General features: G+C 41.7%; 1 protein-coding gene across 2 annotated transcripts in view; it reads right to left on the reverse strand.

Moving 5' to 3' along the window:
* Positions 1-3044: 3044 nt before the first annotated feature.
* Positions 3045-24452, reverse strand: part of clstn1 (calsyntenin 1) — a 50524-nt gene continuing 29116 nt past the window's right edge. For both annotated transcript variants that reach the window (XM_079558594.1, XM_079558593.1), the window contains 16 exons: positions 23302-23497; positions 21534-21742; positions 20210-20359; positions 19472-19657; positions 18470-18718; positions 17456-17577; positions 15927-16089; positions 15545-15595; positions 14497-14654; positions 14122-14270; positions 13335-13579; positions 11895-12065; positions 11583-11728; positions 10736-10871; positions 6193-6377; positions 3045-4308 (listed from right to left, as the gene is read on the reverse strand). In XM_079558594.1, the coding sequence (XP_079414720.1) occupies positions 4114-4308; positions 6193-6377; positions 10736-10871; positions 11583-11728; positions 11895-12065; positions 13335-13579; positions 14122-14270; positions 14497-14654; positions 15545-15595; positions 15927-16089; positions 17456-17577; positions 18470-18718; positions 19472-19657; positions 20210-20359; positions 21534-21742; positions 23302-23497 (2711 nt within the window). In that variant the 3' untranslated portion in view covers positions 3045-4113. The remainder of the gene's footprint in view (positions 4309-6192; positions 6378-10735; positions 10872-11582; positions 11729-11894; positions 12066-13334; positions 13580-14121; positions 14271-14496; positions 14655-15544; positions 15596-15926; positions 16090-17455; positions 17578-18469; positions 18719-19471; positions 19658-20209; positions 20360-21533; positions 21743-23301; positions 23498-24452) is intronic.

Consider the following 24452-nt stretch of genomic DNA (forward strand, 5'->3'; position numbering starts at 1 on the left):
CATAAAATGAGTGAAAAATATCTGTGTGTGGTTCTGTACTTTTTAATTTAACTAGAATCTTGATATTGTCCTAGTTCAGTATAACATTATTTACTATGGCTTGCTCACTGGTGTGAATTAACCTCTTAACCCCTGCCTTAGCCGTGCACATTTTCTCCAGTTCAGCTTTACCCAAATCTAGAAGCTTCTTGACTGGAGTTTACAGCCTCAAGGCTAGTGCCTCATTTGAAAGCTAAGACCTACAACAGATGATTTTCATTGCATTGTTACGTGTTGTGTCACTTTTTTCATGTTCTTTTTCACTTCATTTTTATCTGTTTCTTGTTGCTCTTTTGTTGCTTTTCATGGCATTTTTGCCACAATTTTGCCACTTTTTGTTGAGATTTTGTTACTTTTTTGCTGCACTTTCATCCCTTTTTTTGTCACATTTTGTTGCTCTTTAGAGGCTTTTTGTCAGTTGTTCATCTTTGCGTATTTGTTACTTTTCTTTGTTGTTTTTGCTATCACTTTTTGATGCTTTTTTGTTGCGTTTTCATTCTCGTTTTCTTCTAGTTTTTGTCACTACTTGAATGCTTTTCTTTCAAGAAGATTTTAGATTTGGGTAAAGCCAAACTAGTGACTCGGTTCAGGTGGGGTTTAAGAAGAGTTTGAAAGCTACTAATCAAACAATGCAAATCCTATCTCTTTCTAATAGGCTTTTCAGTTTAGTTTATTTGAGGAGCATTAACGCAGAAATGAGTTAGAATCATGTTAAAAACAACCTTTTATTACACAAATGAATGCAATACATTGGAGGAAGCTGCTTTCTCTGTGTATTTTATAAGCATCTCATGATTGGACTCTGTGTGAGGCACTTTGAGTTGACATTGAGCAGGAAAAGGTGCCCTATTATAAGCATTAATCAATTTCTTAAAATCCTTTAATTTACTGCACATACTTTGCAATAATTCATCCGTCATTATGTAAAAAGTAAGAACCCACGCATCCTCTCCACCAGGGGGAGCGCGTGCATCGTGTGTCCACTGATCAGGGCGTCTACCCTCAGTACGCAGTGTCCTACCTACCTGAGCTGCTGCAGTGATGCAAGAAAAACGACACGACACCACATTTATATTCCATCTCATCATCCTTTATTTTGTTTACGAGCAAGCATCAACTTCACTACAATTTGCTTTTCAATTGGTAGAAAAGTGAGAGCAGCTCCAACAACAAAGGAAGAATCCCCAACCATCCAGAAAACATCTTTAATCTTTCAGTTTTGAGGAAAAACAAAATTAAAAGACAAAACAATAAACCAAAACTAGCCCTGTTGGCGCTTGGGCCTAAAAAATATCCGGTGTGCTGTGGACGTGTAGATTGATATTTCATTAGTGTATTGCGTTTTATTCCACATGACACTGATTCATTCAATATTTGTGGGTCATGCAACATAACTCCCCATCTGCTGTCTTATGGTTTTCACATTATGGCTGCTATTTAGATTGATAGGCAGTGACATTCAATTCAACCAATGAACACCAAGCTCAGGGGCTGATTTAAAGAGAGACGTAGAACTTGGAAAATGACAATGATTTTTGATACAATGCATGAAACTATGAAAAGAAAAGAAAAAGCTTACATTTGACATGATGAAAAGGTGAATTATCAGTTCAATATTATACTCCTGTGAAATACATGCTGCCCTCAAAAAATCCTCAACAACTCAGGCAATAAGACACTTCAAAATGACTGTCTACTATACACAAATAATTCAATTTAACAGTATACTCCATGTATGCTGCCAATGCAATTTTTCATATTTCATGTATCTGTACAACATTTTAGAGGTGGATTTTTCAGAACAATATGATTTAGCACAATATCTATAGAAGTTACAATATGAATCTAGCTTCTACACATCAACATGGACACAAACGACTATGTAAAACACAAACTAGCGATGCGTCATTGTTAAATGAAATTCATGTAATCCCTAGCTTTGTGAGAAGAAGTGGATCAAAATCAACATTGAATATTTATGAAATTGGTAAAAAAGGCATTCCCATCTCGACCTAATGAAGTGCAGGTCATCATGGAGGGGAAACTTATCACCAACGCAATTGTTAAAATCATAAATTAATCTAAAAATACAATTGTGCTACTAAAATCAGCATTGGCTATTGTTACATGTATGAGAACCTTTAACATTCTTCTTAGTCCTAATTAATACACATTTGGAAATGCACCCCGTACCGTGACGAACATTAAAGCATGTTGTGGTGAAAAATATTTACAATAGCAATGACTAGTGTCGCAGTAGTAGCTTTAGTAAAAGTAATAGCAGTGTTTTGATATAATTTTTCCAAATTCATTTTTTTTTCACACCAAAAGCAGTTTACCAAATGTAAACAAATATTTCCAAACATCTCTACAATGTACAATAGGATCTCACAGCCTACTGCAAACATATGGTGTTAAACAAGGGTGATTTCCTGTCAAGTTCAAAGTTGGATGTGCCAACTCTTCAATAGAAAACCAGTCAAAAGTCATGTGATACAGACGGCATCTCGTCATAGAAGGGGGCGTGGCTTCGCCTAATGGGAAAATAGAACCTTTTGGGAAACACAATTTTGCACTTGTTTTTGCCATTTTCTGGTGGAATATGAACTAATTTATCACACATAAATAAAGTCAAGTGTAAATCGGGCCCATATGGATATTTTCTCACTGCAGATTGTTCAGTAGAAGTGAATAAACGGCAGTTGTAAATCACGCTAGCTAGCCGTTAGCATTAGCACAGAAGCGTCATTGTAGCATTCTCTGTTATTTATGTATTTATGGGCTGTTGAACCAATTTGTTCCTCTCCATGTCTTTGTATCTTTATTTAGTAGAAAACTATATTCATAATTCAGCGTTTGTTAAAGCAATTTTTGAATAATTAGAGAAAGTTTAGATTTTTCTCCAAATTGTTTTCCCCCTGTACTGTTTTTAAACATGACCATATATGGGCGATTGCAGAGACGCCGTCTGTATCTATCTCCACACGAAAAAGTATTGGAAAATAAACTGTCAACAGAGCATTTTTAAATGTATTCAACATGTACTTTTAAAATCATCGAAGCTCCACAAAAACTATGCGCAATTGTAGTAGCTTGAAGATTTTAACCAAGATCTTAACTTATCTGCTGAGGAAATCTTTGCCATTACTGCAAACGGACCAACAGTTTAATCCCCCAATGCATGTCGCTCTTGTATGCCAACCTTTGTCACGATTCATACAACATTGAAACGTTTTGGGAATGGAAACAGAAAGCTGCTACCTGTGCAAGCAAAGCCACAGCCAACAAGCCGAAACTATCAACCAATCAAGTTTCTCTTTGCAAAAAAAGAAAAAAAGGAGGGGAAAAAAGAAAGAAAAGGATCTTATTTAGTTGAAGCTTCCAGTAAATGTCTTGTCTAAGCATGACTGGACAGCGTTTTTTGCAGAAATTTAGCAACATGCTACAGCTTTGTGACACACGTTTGGCATTAGATATTGGACCCGATGGAGAAAGGCCGTCACTAAGACACAGACTAATTACATAGTTTCTTTATATTTACAAAAAATCTTTAAAAAGCATTTCTCTACATGTGACATCTCGAATGCACTCATGCACTAAAAAAAGAAGAAAAAAAAGAAGAGAAAACAGAAGGGAAAAGCTGGCTACTTGTTCAAAGCTTATTCACTGTCGACTACAACTCAAGCCATGGGGTTTTGCAGCAAACTAATCTAAAAGCATTAAGCAAAGAGGAATATTGTACATAGGAGATAGAGACATTGTTTGAAAGCCGTCAAAATCGAGAAATAAAAACAAAAAGTGCAGGATTGGCTTCCACAAACAGTTCAAAACAAATGTCGGCCAAGTTTTCCTGGGAATTCAAATATAATAAATAAAAAAATAGACGATAAAATTCAGCAATCCGGTGATGACTACACTACACTGAGTACCACCACTAAGAACGACAGGAAAGTCTTGACCATATATATATATACGCTGAAGGGAATTTATGACTTTGTATTTTTACATGATGGCTCCTTGCAGACGTGTGAATGGTGGTGGAGATGTGTGCAGTGTTGAAGGAGCTCCGCGGGTCTAGTATGTGAGGGTGGAGTCGTCCCACTCGAGCTGCTGCTGTCTGTTGGCTCCGGGCTGGTCCTCCGGCTCGGGGCCCTCGTCTTCCTCGCTGCTGTCGGACTCGGCGCTCGTGATGTCGTCTTCCTCCTCGCCCTCCTCGCTCTCCTCCTCCTCTTCCTCCTCCTCCTCGCTGCTGTGCTGGTCCTCGTACGTCTGTGGGAGAAGAAGCGCGTCGTTACGTCAGCAACGCGCTCAAAATAGACCCGCACGGTGTTGTTGTGTTGACTCATCCTCGTATGAAAACACTAAATGAATGATTGTCCCCTAATATCTTTAAGCAATATACTCTATTCACTAGAGAACTTTGTAGAGCTACGCTAATTGTTATGTCTGTCTATGTAAGGATTAAAGGAGGAGCCGTGCATTATAACTGTCTAATGCACGGCTCCGAGTTGTTTAATCCGCTTATACCATGGTCACACAAACTGAAACTGTTCATTGTGGCCTGTTTGCTTTTTTTTTTCAGGAGTTTCAGGTTTTTTTTTTCAGTTTTACCTGAAACTAGTTCCAACTCAAATGTTTGTTATTACTATGGAAACAGCTGCAGTGGAGTGATATAGAACAACAACGCCACCCAAGAAGTGACTTCCTGTTTCATTTAAGCACGCCAAAATAAAAGCACACAGCTCATCTCATTGACTAGTTCAGCAGGTACTTGCAACACTACAAGAATATATATAGAATTAAATACACACATTCCAAGTGTTTTTTTCCCCAAGTGTTTTGTCTGTTAATAGCTAGGCAGAAAGAAAGTTGAACTAATGAATACGATGGTGCTTTTATTTTGGCATGCTGGATCGAAACAGGAAGTCACTTCTTGGGCGGTGTTGTTATGATTTAAAGTCAATTTCCCACCTCCCACTTGGAAAAATGCCTTGGAACACTGCTCGAACTGGTAATTACAACATCAGTGATATGAACGTTACTTTTGGTCACAGCTTTCAACATAACGTTGTGTCGCATGATTTTAATTATATCTGGTTTGGAGAAACTTTCATACAACGTTAGCATCGTATGAGCTAACTGCTGCTGCATTAGCCGTTTTGTTTACATACAAGTTTAATTACCTGTAACGCTCTGAGGTCGCAAGTTGTCATTTTGAAGTGGGAAAGATACTAATTACCAGTTGCCTGGAACGCACCATAACTGTGCGTTATACAGTTTTAACGCACGCCAGTTAGCCAATCAGAAGTGAGGATTCACCCAGACCATGGTATAAATTATATGAACCACTGAATAAATAACACAGGCCAAGATTTTATTCATGTGGTTTGGCACATAATTTACATTCATATAAATACTAAATAACTACAATTTGAGCTACAATAGACATCTGAAAGTTAAATCTGTTAAAGCTGGCCTCACTTGTTGTTGCTGATTTTTGCCATCACAGAGTATGTTGTAAACACAGTAAAAAACAGATCTTGTTGCATTGTCATCACCCAAATTTCCATTGGGTGATGGAGGAAAGAAGTAGAATATAATTTAGTGCAGTTTATTTACAGGGGTGGCCCGTCTGCTTCACTTTTCCACCTCTCAAAGCTGTGCATGGGCATAGAACGCGCATATAATTAATTTGCTTAAACAATTCAGGTGTCCAGGAGGGATTGTGAGAGCTAGAAATGAGTTTGGGCCAAAACTACACATTGCATTTTTTTAACAGGAAAAATCAGGTACCCCATCATTGGTGAGATATTCATACGTGTATTCATTTCCTAAAAACCTGCCTGTCTAAGATGTATATAGATAGTTCTTTTATCGTTCAAGTCTCAAAACAGTAATGCTAATATGTTGCAGAATCTATTTCAAGTTTTTGTTTCGTTTTTGTGACTTCTTTTCTCCTATGATGAAAACCACATTCATCCTCTTTCAAAAACTTTCCAAAATGTCTAGTTTCAACGTCCTCTCCCACAGTCGCATTGCCACTCGGGGGCCTTATTAGGCGGAAAACCCAGATCACAAACGTCAAATACAGCTAGCCTCGACACATTTCCACAGGCTAATCACCTCGAATGTATTTACTGTAGAAAGCGTTACCTCCATGGGGTTGACAGTAATGGTGAGCGCGGAGTCGTCCCAGTCCATCTCGTTCTCTTTGCCGTTCTCTTGGTCTCTCATGGTGCGTTGGTGCGCCGCACGGATCCTGAACACGCCCAGGATGATCATAAACACCAGGAAGCTGACACACACCACTATCACTATGGTGGCGGCGCTGGGGACCACTGGAATAATCAAAAGACAAGCAGTTATATTAAACACTAGCTGTCTCCACATTTGATGTTCTGAGCTTATGAGTCATTACAAAAAATGTCCACCCGAGTCCCGAACCCGTCATTCACTCTATAGTAGTGATGGGCGAGTGAAGCCTTGTAACAGTTTGAGGCTTTCCTAGCAGAAAAAAGTGTCATACACTTCGAAGTCTCTGAGCTGTTTCATTCTGTTTGAACACTGACCTCTTGTGGACAAACTTTATTTTTGCGACTTATCATAAGCAAGACTGAAGCACCAACACAATCATTTGTGCAAGAGAAGTTTCAAACAGACGTGTGGCAGTTTTATTATTTGTAGCCTGATATTGATGTTTGGATGATCAAATCAGTCATACGCCGATAAATAAGAGTAATTTTCCTTGTAACGTGGGTCTGTGCTTCATGGAGCTCCAGTGGGCGGGGCCTCAGTCACCTGCGGCTCTGCTGCTCAAAGGCAGGACATCGATCCGCCATCTTTATATTTCATTCAGTCAGAGCTAATTTTGGCACTATTTGCTGTAGACAGCGCTCACGTTTCCCTCGCCTGATCAGCTCCACGCCTGCTTTTGTATCTTATCAAGAGCAGGACTTTGTAAAGAATAAGAAAGTACAAAATGTATTCTGGCTGGCCCACAGCCACATGAACACAGTTAAATGGGAAATGGGGGAAATAGAGGACATTTATTTATCTATGACTAATGATTTACATCACTATATATGGATAAGGAAATATCCGTTGTTTAGCGCCTCGCCGCTAAAGGCCACACAGTGAGACGCTCTGAGCCAATGACCCGCTTTGAGACACAAAACGCAAGTCATAGAATGAAGCAGTTTTTGTCCAACAGTCACGTGACCAGGTGTTACTGAAAGAGGCTGTGTTTCGAAGCAATCTGCTGCAGGAAGAGCGATACAAGCTCCGGAGCGCCGAGTTTTTTGGCCATCACTACTATAGACCTGCACTATATGAACCTTTTTCTCCCTGCACATGCTGTAGTCGGGCCACACCCCCATTCCAAAACAATGGCCACTACAAATGTATAAAAACATTACAATAATTGCTAATTATTACTTATTTCAAACAAGTAAACTGAAATTGGAGTGTTTAATGCTTCTGTAGCCCATCAAATAGTCATATTTGATTAAATAATTTGCTGAAATAATAAATATCATTTATGACCTGACTCTCTGGGCCCTCTGCAATCCCAGGCGCCCCCCAGGTTGGGAACCACAGTAGTAGATTATACAATGTTGCCGTAGTGTATACAATGTTGCTGACTTTCTCCTCGCTGTGTGTCGTCACGTGCGCTGAGCCTGGTGTCCGCAACGCAACAGAATCACATCTCCAAAAGTTTGCTAAACTCCAGGAATAATGTATTTCTGACTGCGACAGTGGAATGTTTATGGATAAATATCAGTCAGATCCGTTTTGTTTCACATGGATTTTACATGAATATACTGTATCTTCCAAATGGCGATGACATGCAACGAGATAAACCTTATCCGACGTAAGAGAATGTAAGTGTGTATGTCACACTTCCGTAGACCGGACAGTGTGTCGGGAAAACGTTAAATTCCACCGGCACCGCACAACCCGGAAACCACAAAGGGGATTGCACTTTATATAATAAGATTTGACTATATTATGGGTAAAATGAAGCAGTAAGTCAAGTCTGAAGTCTCTTACTAACTGTAAGTAACTTTACGGACTATTCTTCAGATTTTCTGTATCCTTCCACTGCCTGACAACATCTGGACATAGACATTAGCCTGTGAAAGGAATTCTCAAATCAAGTCTCTGAACTGATTTAAATACAGGGATTTTAGGAGACATTTATTGTTTATGCAAGACATGTATCTAACATAAGCGGAACACTAAACTGGACACCAAATCCCAAGAGTTGGATGCAATCAAGAACTATACTGTGACAAATCTATGTTTTCTTTCTCTTGGTAACATTGATGTGGTAGCTCTCTGATTGCACTATTATAGTTAAAAATTGTCAAGGTTTGAAAACAAAACTAAACCTTTTGAAACAGACCACGAATCCAGAATAAATATGAACTAAATTGACAGGAAAACTAGCCAAGCTAAATGTTTTTTATTGACTTCATTTCAAAAGCCACTTTCTGTTACTTTTCCCTACAGATGTAGTCACTAAAAGCAGTGGTTTCTAACTTGGCGAGAGGCGCAACTGGGACTGCAGGTGGGGCCCAGAGCTTTGTTTGGAATAAAAGTGCAGACCTACATGTTCTTTTGATAACACTGGCACTTTTTCCTTTAATGGGTTCACCATCTTTGTCAGGTACATCACTTGACAATTACGTTTATAAAAAAAACAAAATGAACGGTCATATTATAGTACAGCTCATTTTGTACTTCCATTATACCATTGTCACTTGGACTAAATAAGCCGTCTCCTCCTGATAATAGCAGCCGCATTCTCCCTCCCTACCGCTTCGTCCCACATTTGCAGGAAGAAAAAGTCTTGAGTGCGCTGAAGGGGTTGATGACAGGCAGCAGATTACTGAATCAGGGAAATAAAAGGTTGTGCTCACAGGGCGACCCACACAGCTGTCACACGGAGAGAGCACTCAAGCGTAATCCCTAAACTTGTCCCATTAAAACTGCAACAAAACAACCGGTCTTTATACACACCCTGCTGTAATCTGGTGCCATAGAATTTTTACCCGACAAATGAGGGGATTATATGTGGATATTCTAAATTTATTTACTGCTGCAGTTAGGGATGTCCCGGTCCACTTTTTTCAGCTCCCAATCTGATGTTTTGGATTTGCTTTGTCCCATGTAAGCTCTCAGTCTTACAGTAGGGGAGTTTTCCCTTGTTCTGGGTTACTAGCTGAGACCCGGCCTTCGGCCGGGCCTCGCTAGTCTCCACATTTGATATTCTGGGATTATGAGTGATTACAAAGAAATGTCCAACCCGTCACACAGTTCAGCTGTAGACCAGTGGTTCCCAACCCATTCCAAAAACTATGGCCACTACAAATGAGTAAAAGAATGAATGCAAAAAAAAATGTCAAACAAACTGCAATTGGAGTGTTTGATGCACCCGTACTCCTTTCTTATAAACTACAATGACAATATTTTCGCTAAACTCGGGGAACAGGATTCAAGAGACAGTGGAATAATTATGGAGAAATATTAGGGGTTCAGTTCTAACGGTTTGGTTCACGGTGCAGGACCCGTGGTTGGGTGCATCACGGTAGTGCACAATCCAAAAAAAAGTGAGTAGGTTTTGAAATGAAATAGCCTAATGATCGTTGTTAGACAGTATTTATAACCTTACAATAAAATTGGCAATGCTTTCCAAGCTGCTTTAGAATAAAATGTACCTCTGGGCTCAATACGTGAAAGCAAAATAGAAAGCAAATGGTCCAGCAGCAAAGTAAAAAAAAGATAAAAAGAAAAAAAACTAAGCAGTGCAGGCCATGCGCTCGTTAAGTTGTAGTGTCATTGTCGCTTTTACGCACACGGAGGATAAATCAGTCGGAGCAGCGCGTGTGATTAGAGGCTCGTGTTTGAGCAGGTTTGGGGCGCACACGCACACACATACACACACGCACACATACATACACACACGCACGAACACACACACACACGCGCACACATACAGACGAACGCACACACGCGCACACAGCGCCCTGTTGGGATGCGCACGCGCACACATACACACACACACGCACGAACACACACACATGCGCGCCCACACACATCGCCCTGTTTGTACGCGCGCACACGCACGGCAGTCAGATCTCGTGCACTCGCGTTTTTGTGACAGCGGGTTGTCCTCGGACAGCAGCACCGCGGTCCATATGGACCCGTGGCCAATGCCCGCGGCCGGTGGGACTCGTCACGTGGGGGCCGGCCGCGGATGTAATAACACCAACCACGCACACACGCAGTACTGTCGCCAGGCTTCCTGGTGTTCCCAAACGGTCTCCCATCCCAGTCCTAACCAGGCCTTTCCCTGCTTAGCTTCGGAGGAACGGTCTCCCATCCCAGTCCTAACCAGGCACTTTCCTGCTTAGCTTCAAAGTCGGTATGGGAAATAAACATGGCGGCGCCCAGGCGGCGGCCATTGAGTTAGCGTTTTCTATAATAGATTCCACCTCTCACCTCAAGAGGCTTTGTCAGCAAGTAAAAATCTGTGGCAGCAGGCTGGACTCCGCTGTTCTATTGAAAGAGGTTAACCTTGTCATTCGGTCCCTTTATCTTTAAACGAATACACTGTTGTTTAGTGGGTTTCTTTCAATGATGAAGATTTTTTTTTTAACTAAATGACCTTAGAGTTTCTGTGTTGTCCCATTACCTGAGGCCTGGTGTGCGTTGACCAGGTTGTGCCCGGACAGGTCCACAGACGCGTGATGGACTGGATTGATGAAGTTAGGCTGCATCATAGCGTTGTTAGCATGTTCCACGGGATTGACTGTGTGGATGACGTTCACCTACAGCGTGACCAACACAAAAACACAACATCAGTTAAAGGATGAAGTGCATTTAAAACAGCAATGATTGTGTGATTGTCACTTCATTTTTTGCCCCCTTGCAATCATTCTTTCCATTAGATTACTGTGCCTGTAGTCTGTAGCTTTATCCATTCAATATTGTCTTGTGCTTTATAAGTTTAAACAGGCAATTTAATTCACACTGCACCTATGTTGTATAATAATGTAACATGTATTTGGAAAATGTGTAAAGCCTGGCATCCCATCGACAAGCATTTTGAGAGGTTCAAAAGTGCTCCATAAGCCTTATTAACCCCTTTTCTCCAGTTCAGCTTTACCCAAATCTAAAAGCTTCTCGGCTGAAGCTGACAGCCTATATGGCAGTGTAACGGCTCATTTGAAAGTGAAGACCTACAAAACTCACCTCTTCTGCCTTGTTTTTGTTGTGTTTTAGTGTCATTTGTTGTTGCTTTTTGTCACGTTTGTTGTTTTATGAAAACTCAACGAAAATTTGACAAAAACGTGGCGAAAATCTGACAAAAATGCGACAAAAATGTGACGAAAACTGAACAAAAATGAGGAAAGAGCTTAGGCCTTAGCTTTCAAATGAGCCGTTACACTGGCCTATAGACTTCTCAGGCCAAAAAGCTAGATATGGGTTGAAGTGGGAAAAATGCACTTGGTGAAGGCAGGTGTCAAGACTGGCCATACCTCTACTTTGAAGTCGTTGCTGATGTAGCGGCCGTTGAGCTCGGAGCACACCAATTTGAACTTCCTGTCAAAGAGCGCCTCAGTGTGCCAGTTCTTGTAGCGGATCAAGTGCAGGACCTGCTCGTAGTTGGACATGGTGTTCACACCTAAACACAGAAGACACAGGCGGTTTGTGTTAACAACGTACAGCACCCATTCCTCAATAGGTCAGGTGTAATATACATTGTGGCACAGCATAAAACACCTAGGATTTAGCCTTTTGTTTTGAGACAATGAGGAATCTCTCAGTTTTTGCTCTGGGATGGCGTGTACCTGTGACAACGAGTCCCAGATTAGAGGAGCTCATCTCCAGGCCGCGCTGCTGCAGTTGGGACACGTCCAGTTCCAGACTCTCGTGTTCTCCGTCCAGCTCGTCCCCGATCACCGTCACCTCACACGTGTCCAGGTTGTGCATGATCTCCTCGGACACCACCGTCTCCTGAACTGTACAACGGAAAGGATAAAATTAAAACAACAACCTACAGAACTAGTTATTACCGATGTGAAAACTGAAGAAAAAAAAAAAAGTTTGCGTACAAATTGAGGAAAGATTCATGTACCCCAGAATTAACATCTTACCAGAGGAACTTTATTGTAAAATAGAAAGTAAAAGCAGACCAGTTCTAGTTTCAATGTGGAGAATATCGTGAACTTAATCTACAATAATTGATTAATAAGTGATTCATACAGATTTCCATTTACATTCGCCCCTTTGCTCTCTCCCATAAAGGCTGGTCAATACAGGTAAGAGATCACTGTAATCCCTTTTGTCCCTTATGGCTTGCCATCCTCCAAAGGATATCAAATCCGGCTGTATCTGTGTCAGTCTTTAGTGCACGCCTATTGTTTCCTCTGCCCTGAGTGCTTATACAGGTCTGGCAGATGGTCCCATAACCCCGCCCTGGCAGTAGTAAACAGCCCTTCTCTCCCTCCTTCGTGCTCGCTCCAATCCCTTTTATTCCCGTTGGCTTAATCCTTAATGTGAGCTACTGTAAAGTAAATCTAGACAGATATCCTCAGCACTATACTGTACCTATAATGCCCTTTTGTGTCTAATGGAACTGGCAACGCAAGATCCTTTCCCATAAAGCTCTTGGTATACAAGCTTTAGGTTACATGGTGTTATGTACTGCTGCAAGAAAACCACCCACTGATTCAATGCCCCATACTTCAACCTTTAACAACGACCGTTATACAGTAATGGCTTATTAAAATGTCAATGCAGAACATAAGCGCCCCGATTTTTTCCCATATTTATAAAATGATTAGTCTTTTCACAGCAGCAGGTCTCAAAACTCAATTTATTTTTTGAGGTTTATAAGCTAGGAATATTTGTTAAATCATTGGTAAATAAAGACATCAAAGTCATATACAGTATGTACAATAATCAAGCTAATACATACATACATTATTAAATGGCTCTCTTTGGTTGTTCCATTTTAGCGAGAATAGCTCAAAAAGTGGCAATTTCCTCAAATGTGAATATTATTATTCATGCATTATTCATTCACTCCATACTTAGTGACGGTAAGCTAACCTTTGGAATGGTGGGAAAATGCTTTCCGAATGAGTTTCTGCTGCCCCTGCATTGTGCCCTTAGATTAAGTTAAGCCCTTAAGTACAGTTTGTAGTAGTTCAATCAGGCCACATTTACATTTAGTCACATCAACATTATCCTAAACATACTTTCACATATTTTGGGATGTCTCTTACCTGTGGGGTCATCGTCGTTGCCCTCGGTTACCTCCGTCTCCGGGTCGGCCTCGACTTCCCGGGTGATGGTGCTGACGATGCGCAGCTCGGGGAACAGAGTGACGCCCTCAGGGCTCTCAAACTCTGCGGCGCTGCGGGCGAAGTGGTCGATCCCGCTCAGGCTGATCTTGGGCTCCTCTGGCTGCAGCACCATCACGTAGCCCTCGGCGTCCGGCACGGTCACGCACATCTCCTCATTAAAGCACCTGCACAACAGACGTGACACATGCAGTACTGTTATACATCACTAAGTCATTGAAACATAAGCCAGAACAAATATGGTATAGCTTTGGTCATCTTTGGTCCATATTAAAACCATGGACAGTATGGGATGGACTAGGTTTGGTGCCACGTAGGGGGAAAAACAGAATACATAGATTTTTGTAATTAAGTAAATGGATCAATTACCTTTTTACAGTAAATAAATTGTCATATCAATCCAAAAAAATATAATGCCAATCTCAAATCTGCTTATAAAACCTCTTAGCTAAGTCATATCCAACATTAAATGCATGATTTCTTACTCTAAACATATGCAGGCTCTTACAAAAACACATCAGAGAGAATGAATCAATAAAATCCTCTCTGCATCTGCGACTCCCAGCAGTGACATGTTTATTCTGTCTGTTATGGAAATCAGGTGACGCCATGACATATGTTCAATTTCTCCAAAGTTCCACACTTCAGTCAACCACATTTTCTGCACCTGGCCTTATTAGATGAAATACTGTGAGCGCATTAGTCTTACTTGACTGTGGTGGAGATGCGCAGGTGCCTGATGCCGGGCGTGGGGAACTGGCGGGAGTTCAGGTACGAGATGTGCTGCATCACTTTGTCAAAGGCATCGATGTCGTCGCCCTCCACAGTCAGAGACGACTGGTTTGGGTTAAAGTCCACCTAGAAGAAAATAGCCAGAGTAATTTAAAAAAGTAGACAGGCACAAAGGGGAAGTAGTAGACCAGTGGTACTACTTCAGTCATGTAGCCGGTAAGTCTGTGACTTTAATAGTTTGGACCTGACATAGTTCTGTTATTCATCAAAGTGAGAATATTGCAAGACATTCACGATAACTGCATATTTAGTTCCTCTATAGCAACACACTTAAACCAACAGCAGTCCCCACCTTCACAGCAGACGCCACCTCCTCCGGCAGCTGCACGTCCAGCCCTTCCTTGCAGGTGTACAGACAGTCGATGACCTTCTTGTTCTCCAGTTTTCCAGAGCGGATCATCAGGCCGGCCAGGTTTCCCCTGAAAAACTGGGCCATGCGAGCGTTTCCACCTGGATTCACGCAAGAAGGGGAAAAAAAACAACATCACAAGCCGAGACATACGTTTTTTTACGGGGCCTGCGATGGAAACATGCCGTCACGATTGTGTAAAACTGTTCTGAATCATGCAAATTAGTGAATGTTCAACAAACAAAAACAACAGATTTAAGGCAACAAGACAACAATGATGGCTGAGTTTGTGCATGCCTTTGGGCTTGGTTTAAAACTCTTGTGGTATGGACACAAAAAAAAAAAAAGCTGAAGCATTCGGGGAAAACAAATTAAGCTGAAAATGAGCTTTACTTGCCCAATTTTCACACAAAAATGTCAACATGCGAGGGAATTCTTTGAGCCGATTTCGAAAGCCCAATGAGCAACTAGCCCAGAAGTCACACGTTATCATGACTGCTCGCTGCTGATGTACCGCTGTGAAGTACATCGATCTATTATACAAGCTGAAAGGACAGTTTGTTATGGCTCAGTAACAATAATGGGCACAGACTGCGCCACAGCAATGAGGCCAGACCGAGATGTCCACATTTCAAGGTCGCAGCCATCCACCGACTGTATTCTTTGTTATCGGATATGATGAAGCTGCTGACCCCAAGGTCGACAGAAAAGCGCCGGCATTGCAAAATAGCACAGACATGCTGGAGGTATCTATATCTCATCTATGCTATTTCAGTTTGTTAAAAAATGGAGCTGTATGGAAAACTAGGCATGGGATGTGGACAAAAGCAGACGCAAAGTAAAAAAACAAACATATCAGCAACAGCGTCATGCTAAAAACAGAACACTTTGGCTATAATGATGCTGGAGTTACGAGGGTATAAAGATGCAGTTAAGATGGTGGAACATTGCGGCACGTGGGACACAATAGATAGGGAAAGACTTGAGCAACCTGAGGCGGGCTCAGAGGGAGTCTCAGTGTCATTGTCATGTCCCGAGATTTCTGCAGAGGACAGAGACAGACGAGGGGGGAGAGAGAGAGAGAGAGAGAGAGGGAGAGAGGAGGGAGGGGGTGAGGATCTGCAGGAAAGACTCTAGAGGCTAAAACCAGGTCAAGAGACAAGCACACTATGCACCAAGGCACGAATCACAGAAACTGCAAGTGAATACATTATACAAATTCTGCTCAAGTTTTAAGCCACCGGTTCATTCTCCAAGTCTAAATGTAGCAAGTAACTGTAGCAAAAGCAGGACATATTGTACCAAAGAGAATGTAGCGTATTGCAATGTTAGATAAAGCATTCTTCTGCTGACTGTAGTTGGTATCATCGTACCTTGCCAGCAGGCTCCGATTGTGAGCTGAGTTTCGATCTTGGAGGCGTGCAGTGGGTAGTCCTCTGTGACCAGGAAGGGCTCAAACGTGTTCCCATCCACAAACAGAGACACCGTGGGGAACTCCACATTCAGCACATAGTGATGCCACTCTTTGTCACACACCTACAGAGAACAAGAACAGGTTAAAAAAAAAAACTATATTTAGACAAGGGAAGCGAAGTATGTAGCAACAGCAGTAGTGGGTACAGTAGTTGCCATTGCGGTTGTGCTTTACTTTACAGCACAGTAATACCATGGTAATAATGTGGGAATAGTATGGTAACCAGGGATACTGAGGGATAAGGCATTACGGCACAGAAATGGCTTAGGCAGACCTTTTTGGAATGAGTGTTCAATCCCCATACAAAAGAATGGTTAAGCCAAGCCCTATATCAAAGAATGGTGAGGTATGACATGTCCGTCTCATGGCGTTTACCGTATTTTCCGGACTATAAGTTGCTCCGGAGTGTAAGTCGCACCAGCCTTGGCAACTATCTGGGCATGGAGGCGTAACTGTACCGTTGATAAGCCTCTCCCGGCATTATGTTGTTCAAGCACCCATTTGCAAACTCGTTCCTCTCGCTGTGGCCATCTAGCTTTTAGCCCACGGTTAAGCTTTTTTTGTTTTCTTCATTGCAGCAAGAGTAACCTCTGCTTTTCGTCAGTCCTCACAAGTTTCTCACTCACTCCAAACTTTCTTTCTGCTGCTCGATTACCGTTTATTAAATCTAAAGTGGTTCAGGAGTAGCAGATACTGGTACACAAGCCTTAGAGCGCCCCCTTGCGTCTGTCAGTGTGAAAACAGCAAACATCTGAAATTATATATCTTGATATATAAGTCGCACCTAAGCATAAGTCGCACCCCCAGCCAAACTATGAAAAAAAGTGCGACTTATAGTATCATTAACACATACGATTGTGTTATGTGGCTATTGGATGTGTTTCCGACCCCAAATATAGCAAAAAGTTAATAGAATATGATTTAGCATTTAGCCCAGAGGCAAGTTTTTTACCTAAAGTAAAATCTCAAAAGATCTGTACATTCATTAATGATTTACAACTAGGCTGGGTCATCACCTAACTGTTGTCGATGGGTTGACAACAGCTGGAAACATCTGGATCGTTCATAATTTGTGATGTTTAATGACTACATGCTACAGTGAGCAGGCTAACAAACGCTGAAATGTTTAGCCGGCTTGCTAACTGTCCGCATTCATTGTCTTTATTTCTATGCTAATTAAAAGCAATTAAAAGTCTTCATAAGGGTTTAGAGTGACAGTAATGAATTGTCATGTCGCCATTAAATAAACTGTGTCCCGTTTCCATGTAGTTACCATAGCTACCATGTCATTATGCTATTACTGAGCAGTTAAGTAAAGTGCCACTGCGATAGTAATGTCAGCAGTAGTAACAACTGTAGTAGTAGTGGTAGAATTGGTTGCAGTAGCAGTAGCTGTAACAGTAATACGTAGTAGTCGTAGTATTTGACCTGATCAAGTTTCCAGTGGAACTCTGCGGGTTTGTAGTTCTCTGCCTCGGACGGGTCCTGGCGCAGCAGCAGGATCAGTCTGCAGTTGTGGACGTACAGGGAGTAGTGATGCCTGTTCATCTCTACGGACGACAAAATCATAAAGAAAATATGTCTGGATTTAAATATGTCTGGATTTAAGACAATTCATGTATGTGTAAGTTTCTGCTGTGTGTAGTGTTGTGTTGTCATCCATTATTATATGATTCTTTTCAAAAATGTCAAGACCAAAAGTATATTTCCTTCACAATTCTATTACTTTTGTTTCTTATTCTTTTCTTTTTTTTTACCCAGAGTTAAATAGAGGTCACAATCACTGCAATTTGTGGCCAGAGGAGCTTATGTCCAGGCCATGGTGCTCTGATGTAATCCTCCTTATATAAGCAATGGAGGCTGATGATCTGCTCCGTATAACCGAGACTTTACAGTCGACAGAATTAAGACGAGTGTGAAAATGATAACTGGAGATAAATATAGGACAGAGATTCACCGATCACATCGTAATTGACTAGTCAAATCTTTAATTTTATTCATTTCATTTTCACAAACCACTTTGGTCAGTCGAGTTTATAATACCGAGCTTTGATTTTGTACAAGAACTAAATTGGTACACTAGGCCTACTTTTCACAGTAAATACCACCAGTACCACGCGGCCTAGATAAAGATCAAATCAGGACTAACTGGACCTAAAACGGGGAAAAAAATAATGTCTAACCCAGGAAAAAACACTGAACTTGATGTATTACTAACGGTTAAATAAATAAATAAAATTAAAATGGATAAAGTGTAATACAACTAGTGATAAATAGTGATACAGACTAATCTACATTTAACCATCACTATCACACTATCACATTTCAAATGACAAATAGTGGCTTGTAACATTTGAAACAGACAAGCCATGGTGGTCATTGTGCTCTAATGTTAAAACATGTGTATTTAGTATGTGTTTAATCCAGTCCAAGTCTGCTCACCCGTCTTGTCGGAGTTACAGAGAATGGTCTCCTTCTCGTGCGCCCCTGGCCCGTGTCTCATCCACACAGAGACGGTGAAGGGCTCCTTCAGGCTGGTGCTCACCAAACCGTCCGGGACCTTGATGGACTGAGTCCCGTTAAACTCAAACACCTGGTCGCTGTCGTGGCCGTTGTCTGTGGGCAGCCCGACGGTCCAGTTGGCAGCGCTGCTGGGGGCAGGCAGCAGCTCCACGGTGCCTGAACTAGCTCCTAAAAATAACACACAGACACAATGGAGGTGTTGCTTTTAATTTTCATAATCAGGAGAGGTCAGTCAGGGACACTTTTCAGGGAATGGGCCAACTTTTTAATTTCACAATAAGTTTAAACATTTTATTGTTTTAATTTATTCTATTATGTTTCTAAAGTAATATGCACCACTTTGGAAACTGCTATTAAGTTAATGAAATATTCTATATAAATAAACAGGTATTCCATAGAGATAACAGCATTTTACAATCAGATGACTGCTTAAAGGGACTATGCAAGTTGGTCATTTTTATACTCACTACTGCCACCTCAGGTGTTACACGTAACTGCAGTTTCTATATTAAGCTTGTGCATGACGGCAGTGACAATGCAGGATTTTAGAGGCAGTCGTGGTGAACAGGTCTGGCCTCATTCTAAACATTAGGACATGGCTGGAACATGTAGGAGGAGGAAAATACATCATTTTAATATTTTTAAACTCCATATAGTCCCTTTAAAGAAGAACTTTACTCATTTCTGGCCTTTGCACGGCAATATTTCATCATACATTTTTATAATAGCAAATGTTACTATTCTCTACAACTACAGCTCTAAAGAGTCACAATCAACAACAGTCCCAGAGGCTCAAAACTCCACATAGAAGAGCTTTACATGGTCATGGTCAACTATATAAAAACATCATCAAACGGTGACTCAAATGGCACAGCTGAAGAGCGACATCATCAAAGGGAGACACACAGAGCCGTGACTCACCGCACAGCTTGTGCAGGGACTTCTCGGAGTAAGTGTCGCGATCGCAGCCCTTTCCGATGTGGTTGGTTTCCAGTTCGACGGTGGCCCGGATGGAGGTGATTGGCTCATCGCAGGTCTCCAGGTGCATGCTGGGAAACAAGGCCAGGCTGCCAGTGCCGGGCTCATATTCAATCCTCTTGTTGAAGCCTAGACAGAAGGAAGTGGAGGGAAAAAACGTCCTTCAGTCGCAACACAGGAGAACCAGTCGATATGCGGCGCTCAATAGATACGACTGTGCAATGATTACGTGAGGGTTTTCAGCCCTGATTGGATTTAGGTCAGAATAAAGCAGCCGGGAAACAGTGTTGAACATTGAGACCTTTGTTATGAAGCTATTGTCACTATGCTTGACAAAACAACAACAGACAGAAGAAACAATATGAGAAACAATAGCAATTACTTCAGCATAGTAGTTCCAATACGAAAGCATTTATTCTTTTCATCAAACGGACTGTAAAAATAGTAAATATAAGAACAAACACAAGGCTAAATTGGAAGTAAATTAGTAAAATCATGCCTGAGACTGAACTTTTTAAGGCAGGCAGTACCGTTAAGGGCTAAAACCTCTTGTTTCCACCTAAACCATATCAAAGAAAACCCCATTTGGACAATGTAGTGGAGGCAGCGTGGTGTAGTTCTGCTACTGCGACACGCTTTAACAGTACAAAGCAACGGGAGGACAGTGGGAGGGTTTGGTACCTTGCCAGCTGGGTTTGCAAGTGGGCTTCACGCTGATCTTGACCAGAACGTCCTCCGAGGCTCTGTTCTTCCCACAGTCGTAGGCCGTCACCGTCAGCTTGTACATGTGCTCTTTGCCATAGCTCAGCTTCTCCGTGTTCTTGATAAAACCTGGAGAGACACAGGAATACGGTGAGTACTTTTGCTTCAGGGAGAGAGAACAAATCTGTTTATTTCACTGAATGAGTTCAAACTGAATTAAAAAAGTATTTATAAACAGGGTTGAATGTGTTTGGGGGAAAATTCTAAATGAAGCTTCAGCACAAATTCAACCTTGAAGACTTACCTGGAGCATTCATAAAACACTGGCAGCTCCTTATCAATCATCCAATCACAGTCCCATCTCAAGCCACACCTCTGCGACAGCCAATCACGCAGCTCCTCCAGCCATCCATCACCCAGCATCCCCTTCTTAAGCTCCCTCATCCCTCAATCTGCCGTTTACCAGCTGTGCTACCACCCTCCTCCGCCCCTCCTCTGCCTGGCCTCTCCTCCTCCCTGCTTGTTATTGTCACCTGGCCGCCCCAGGTCCCATCCTCTACCACCACCAGTGTCCAGGCTCCAAAGGAAAACTCCGCCTATCATTCATCATCGCCTCGTATTTCATGCCATTAATGCAATCTTCCGACAGGGTCTGAGCCCCAATTACGATTCATGTACAACCTTCCTAATGCCACTCTGTTTCTGTGAGTGTTTTCAGGTTGAATTGCGATTAGATTTGCAATTTGTTTTAAGGGTATAATAGAATTGGACATGCTAAACTAAAAAAAACTTTTTCAGATTAGCTTTGATGTCAAAACAGAGTGAAAAGGTTTATACATACTAAAAACACCACACAATATTGAGGGCAGATCTTGCGGGTCTAATATAGAGTTTTTAAACACAGTGCATTTGGGAGCTAATGCCAAGTCAATTTCTAAAGGGATTTGCCTAGAAATGTGATTTAACTAAAAACATTGCATGTAAGGCCCTTTGCTTTCCTCATTTCCATTTCATTCAACTCTCCTGACATGATCACCCTTCTGTATTCTGACATCAGACTCCTCTGCTGCTGAATCACTAGCTTCTCATAACACAGCTTTATTGAATTCCTCATTGAGTTTCAGGAGGGCACAGGGGGAAAGTATCCTAAGTATCCTACACTCTGTCATTTCAAGGAGACTCCTCGAGGCCAAACGGTGCCGGGAATTTCAAGTGGGCATTTTCGCCGCCCGTTGTTTACGCAGATCAATAAAACAACGAGAAGTGTGCCGATAAAAGCCGGTGCGGGATGGAGAGCGCGTACCGTCTTTGTCTATGGTGAAGGGCACGTCGGGGGTGACGATCTCGTAGCTGCAGATCTGGCTGAACTGGAAGGAGCAGTCGGCATCCACCGCCTCCACCTTCAGGATGCTGTCGTACTTCTTGCCCTCGATGACGGTGGCCTTGTAAGACTTCTCCTTGAACACGGGGGAGTATTCGTTGATGTCGTTCACCTGGATGTGGACGGTGGCCCTGGAGGAAGGTTCAAGGTTATATCTTAAGTGTGCATCCAACCTTGAATATCATGTCCTTGTTTTAAGCGGACATGATGATGATGATGATGATGATGATGATGATGATGATGATGATGATGATGCTTGTGTGAGAGTAACAGTGGCAAAAAATGTACATCATGATTTATAGTCTAGATTGTTTTTTATTAAAATTTTGTAGTTTCTTCAAATGACATTACAACAATAAAGAGCATGTTTTCAGTCTAAGGCTACATTATATTAGAAAACTTGTAATATTTGTTAAGGTTTTCAATATTGTGATATACTGTATTGCAAATTGAGTATGATACAAAAAATGCTAAAGGAGGACCAAAACGAGGCTAGAATAGAAATAGATGGGGAAAAAAAGAGGGGAAATAGTTTCAAAGAAAAAAAAGGGGGGAAAAAGTGAACAAATGTGGGATCATTTGGGAAAATGTTGAGAAAAATGCTTGAAAAAATATGGAAAATTTGAGGGAAAAAATAAGAAAAAGTTGGAAAGTGTTTTTTCTCCCCTTTTGTAGTTAAAGAGACTATACGGGGTTTAAAAAAATTCCCACTACAATGTTCTGCGCTGTCACTCAAAAAGTTGTTAATTCGGGTCTAAAGTGCCGTCATACACAAGCTTAAAGAGGGGGTATTATGCTTTTTTCAATCACATAGCACCAGTCTATAGCACACTACAATGATGACCAAACCTTCTGTTGGGCTGTAAATGCAGTAAATTAGAATAACTGCCTTGTATAAAATTGTTCTCTCAAAATGGCTGTAGCGAATGTCTTGAAATAGGCTTCTGTCTCTTTAAGAACCTCTGACTCTTTCCGACACGCCCCCTCCACACGCTATCGGTGGCATCAGTTTGGAGGGGGTTCTGCTGAGGAGCAGTGATTGGTTACTCGGCTGGTGATGAAAGCTCGGAGGCGTCTCCAGGAGGTGGGGGCGTCCCTAGGAGGACTCAGGCAAACCTATCCCTAAAATGGCTGCCATCAGAGTTTTTACAGATTACTCAAAAATACGTGAATGTGCCAAGGCAACACTTCAGGCATGTTTTTAATGAAGGAATGACATAATAACATGATGTAAAGCTTGAAAAAGTCGATTTTGCATAATACCCCCCTTTAATATAGAACCTGCAGTTACGTATAAGACCTGAGGTGGTAGTAGTGAGTATAAAAATGACCAATTTGAATCTAGTCCCTTTAAAAAGAAGTTTCTTGTTTGTTTCACCTCAATTAAAGGATGCAAAAGAAATTAAATGGAAGGAAAAGGAATAAATTAACATTATTGATCTGTTTTAGGGTTCTATATGACATATAATATCTTAGTAGGCTACAGCTATCGGAAAAAGTATCGTTCAGGTGTCACTACCGAATGTGTAACTTGGTGACATTGCGATATGTTGTGGCTTCCTGCAATACGGAAAGTGCATCACCAAATATTGCCTTAACAATAATTTGGCGATATATTGTGCAGCCCTAATTCAATCATATTTTGTTTTTCATCTGGTTGATTAAAGCTGGGGGTTTTTGTGCCACTCACTTGTGGGACTTCTTCATGTTCGCTCCGTCGGGCCCCTCTCCGCAGTCGTAGGCCTGAATGGTGAAGGTGTGCTCCTTCTGCAGCTCACAGTCCAGTTTGTCTTTGGCGCGGATCACCCCCTCCCCCGTCGACTTGTCCAGGACCACCGCCTCAAATGGGACGTTCTGCCCGTGGATCCTGAACCCGCAAATCTCACCTGAACAGGCCAAAAGAGACACCATCAACTGAAGACAGGCAGCGGCGCTTTACTTGCACAAATGAAAAAGAAATCACGCAAATTAAAATGAGGAGCCACGGGTTTTAGGAGCTAGGGGGGGTAATAGATTGGGTAGGGGAGGTGTTGGTGGAGGGCAGCCCAGGAGGAGCACTGTCAAATGGGTGAGTAAATAAGGAGGGTGGAGGTTTGGGGGAGGGGGTGAGGTGAGGGGCAAGTAAATATCACAGAATATAGTGTCTTTTCCAAGCCACTGAAAACATTGCATCCAGTCAGTCATGCAGGCGAAACCGAAAAGATGTGGACGGGCATTTCACAGGAGACCTCTGGGTATTTCAAATCAAAGTCACTTCAAATCCCATAAATAAACACATCAAGTATATCAATTATGTTTTTTTGTTTTTTTTTCACACTGTATTCTTTTTTTTTTTTACTGCATTCATGTGGTAGTGGGAACATAATAAAAGCTGAAGACGGCTCTATAGATATTAGCTAAAGTGCATGTGACTGGTTGTAAGATTTTTCCTACTTTTCACTGAAGCAGTACTAAGTAGCTCATGCCCCAAGAGGCCATAAGCGCCACTGCAGGTGTCATAGCATGTTGCGTTTTTTTTTACTCATTAATTGTCCGTGAGAGTAAATACTACACTAACAGAGAAGACAAAGGGAGAGAGGGATATTGTGCATCCAATTACACAATGGAGATCCTTTTCACTGAAACTTGGCAGTAAATACTGTTTAAGTGGCGCTAGCCCACAGTTAGCTTTGCCCGTTAGCCTGTTAGCTTTTTCTTCGTGATTCCATTAGTGTGTATTGCGCCTCGGGGTTGGAGGCAGCAAAGTTGATGAAGATGAAAGACCCTCCAATCATCCCATTAAAGCAGTACTAAGTAACATGTTTACCTTAATAAATCCTTTTCGTAGTCCCTGTGGGGGTA

Source organism: Gobius niger (assembly GCF_951799975.1).
Source record: "Gobius niger genome assembly, chromosome: 6".
Lineage (NCBI taxonomy): Eukaryota > Metazoa > Chordata > Actinopteri > Gobiiformes > Gobiidae > Gobius > Gobius niger.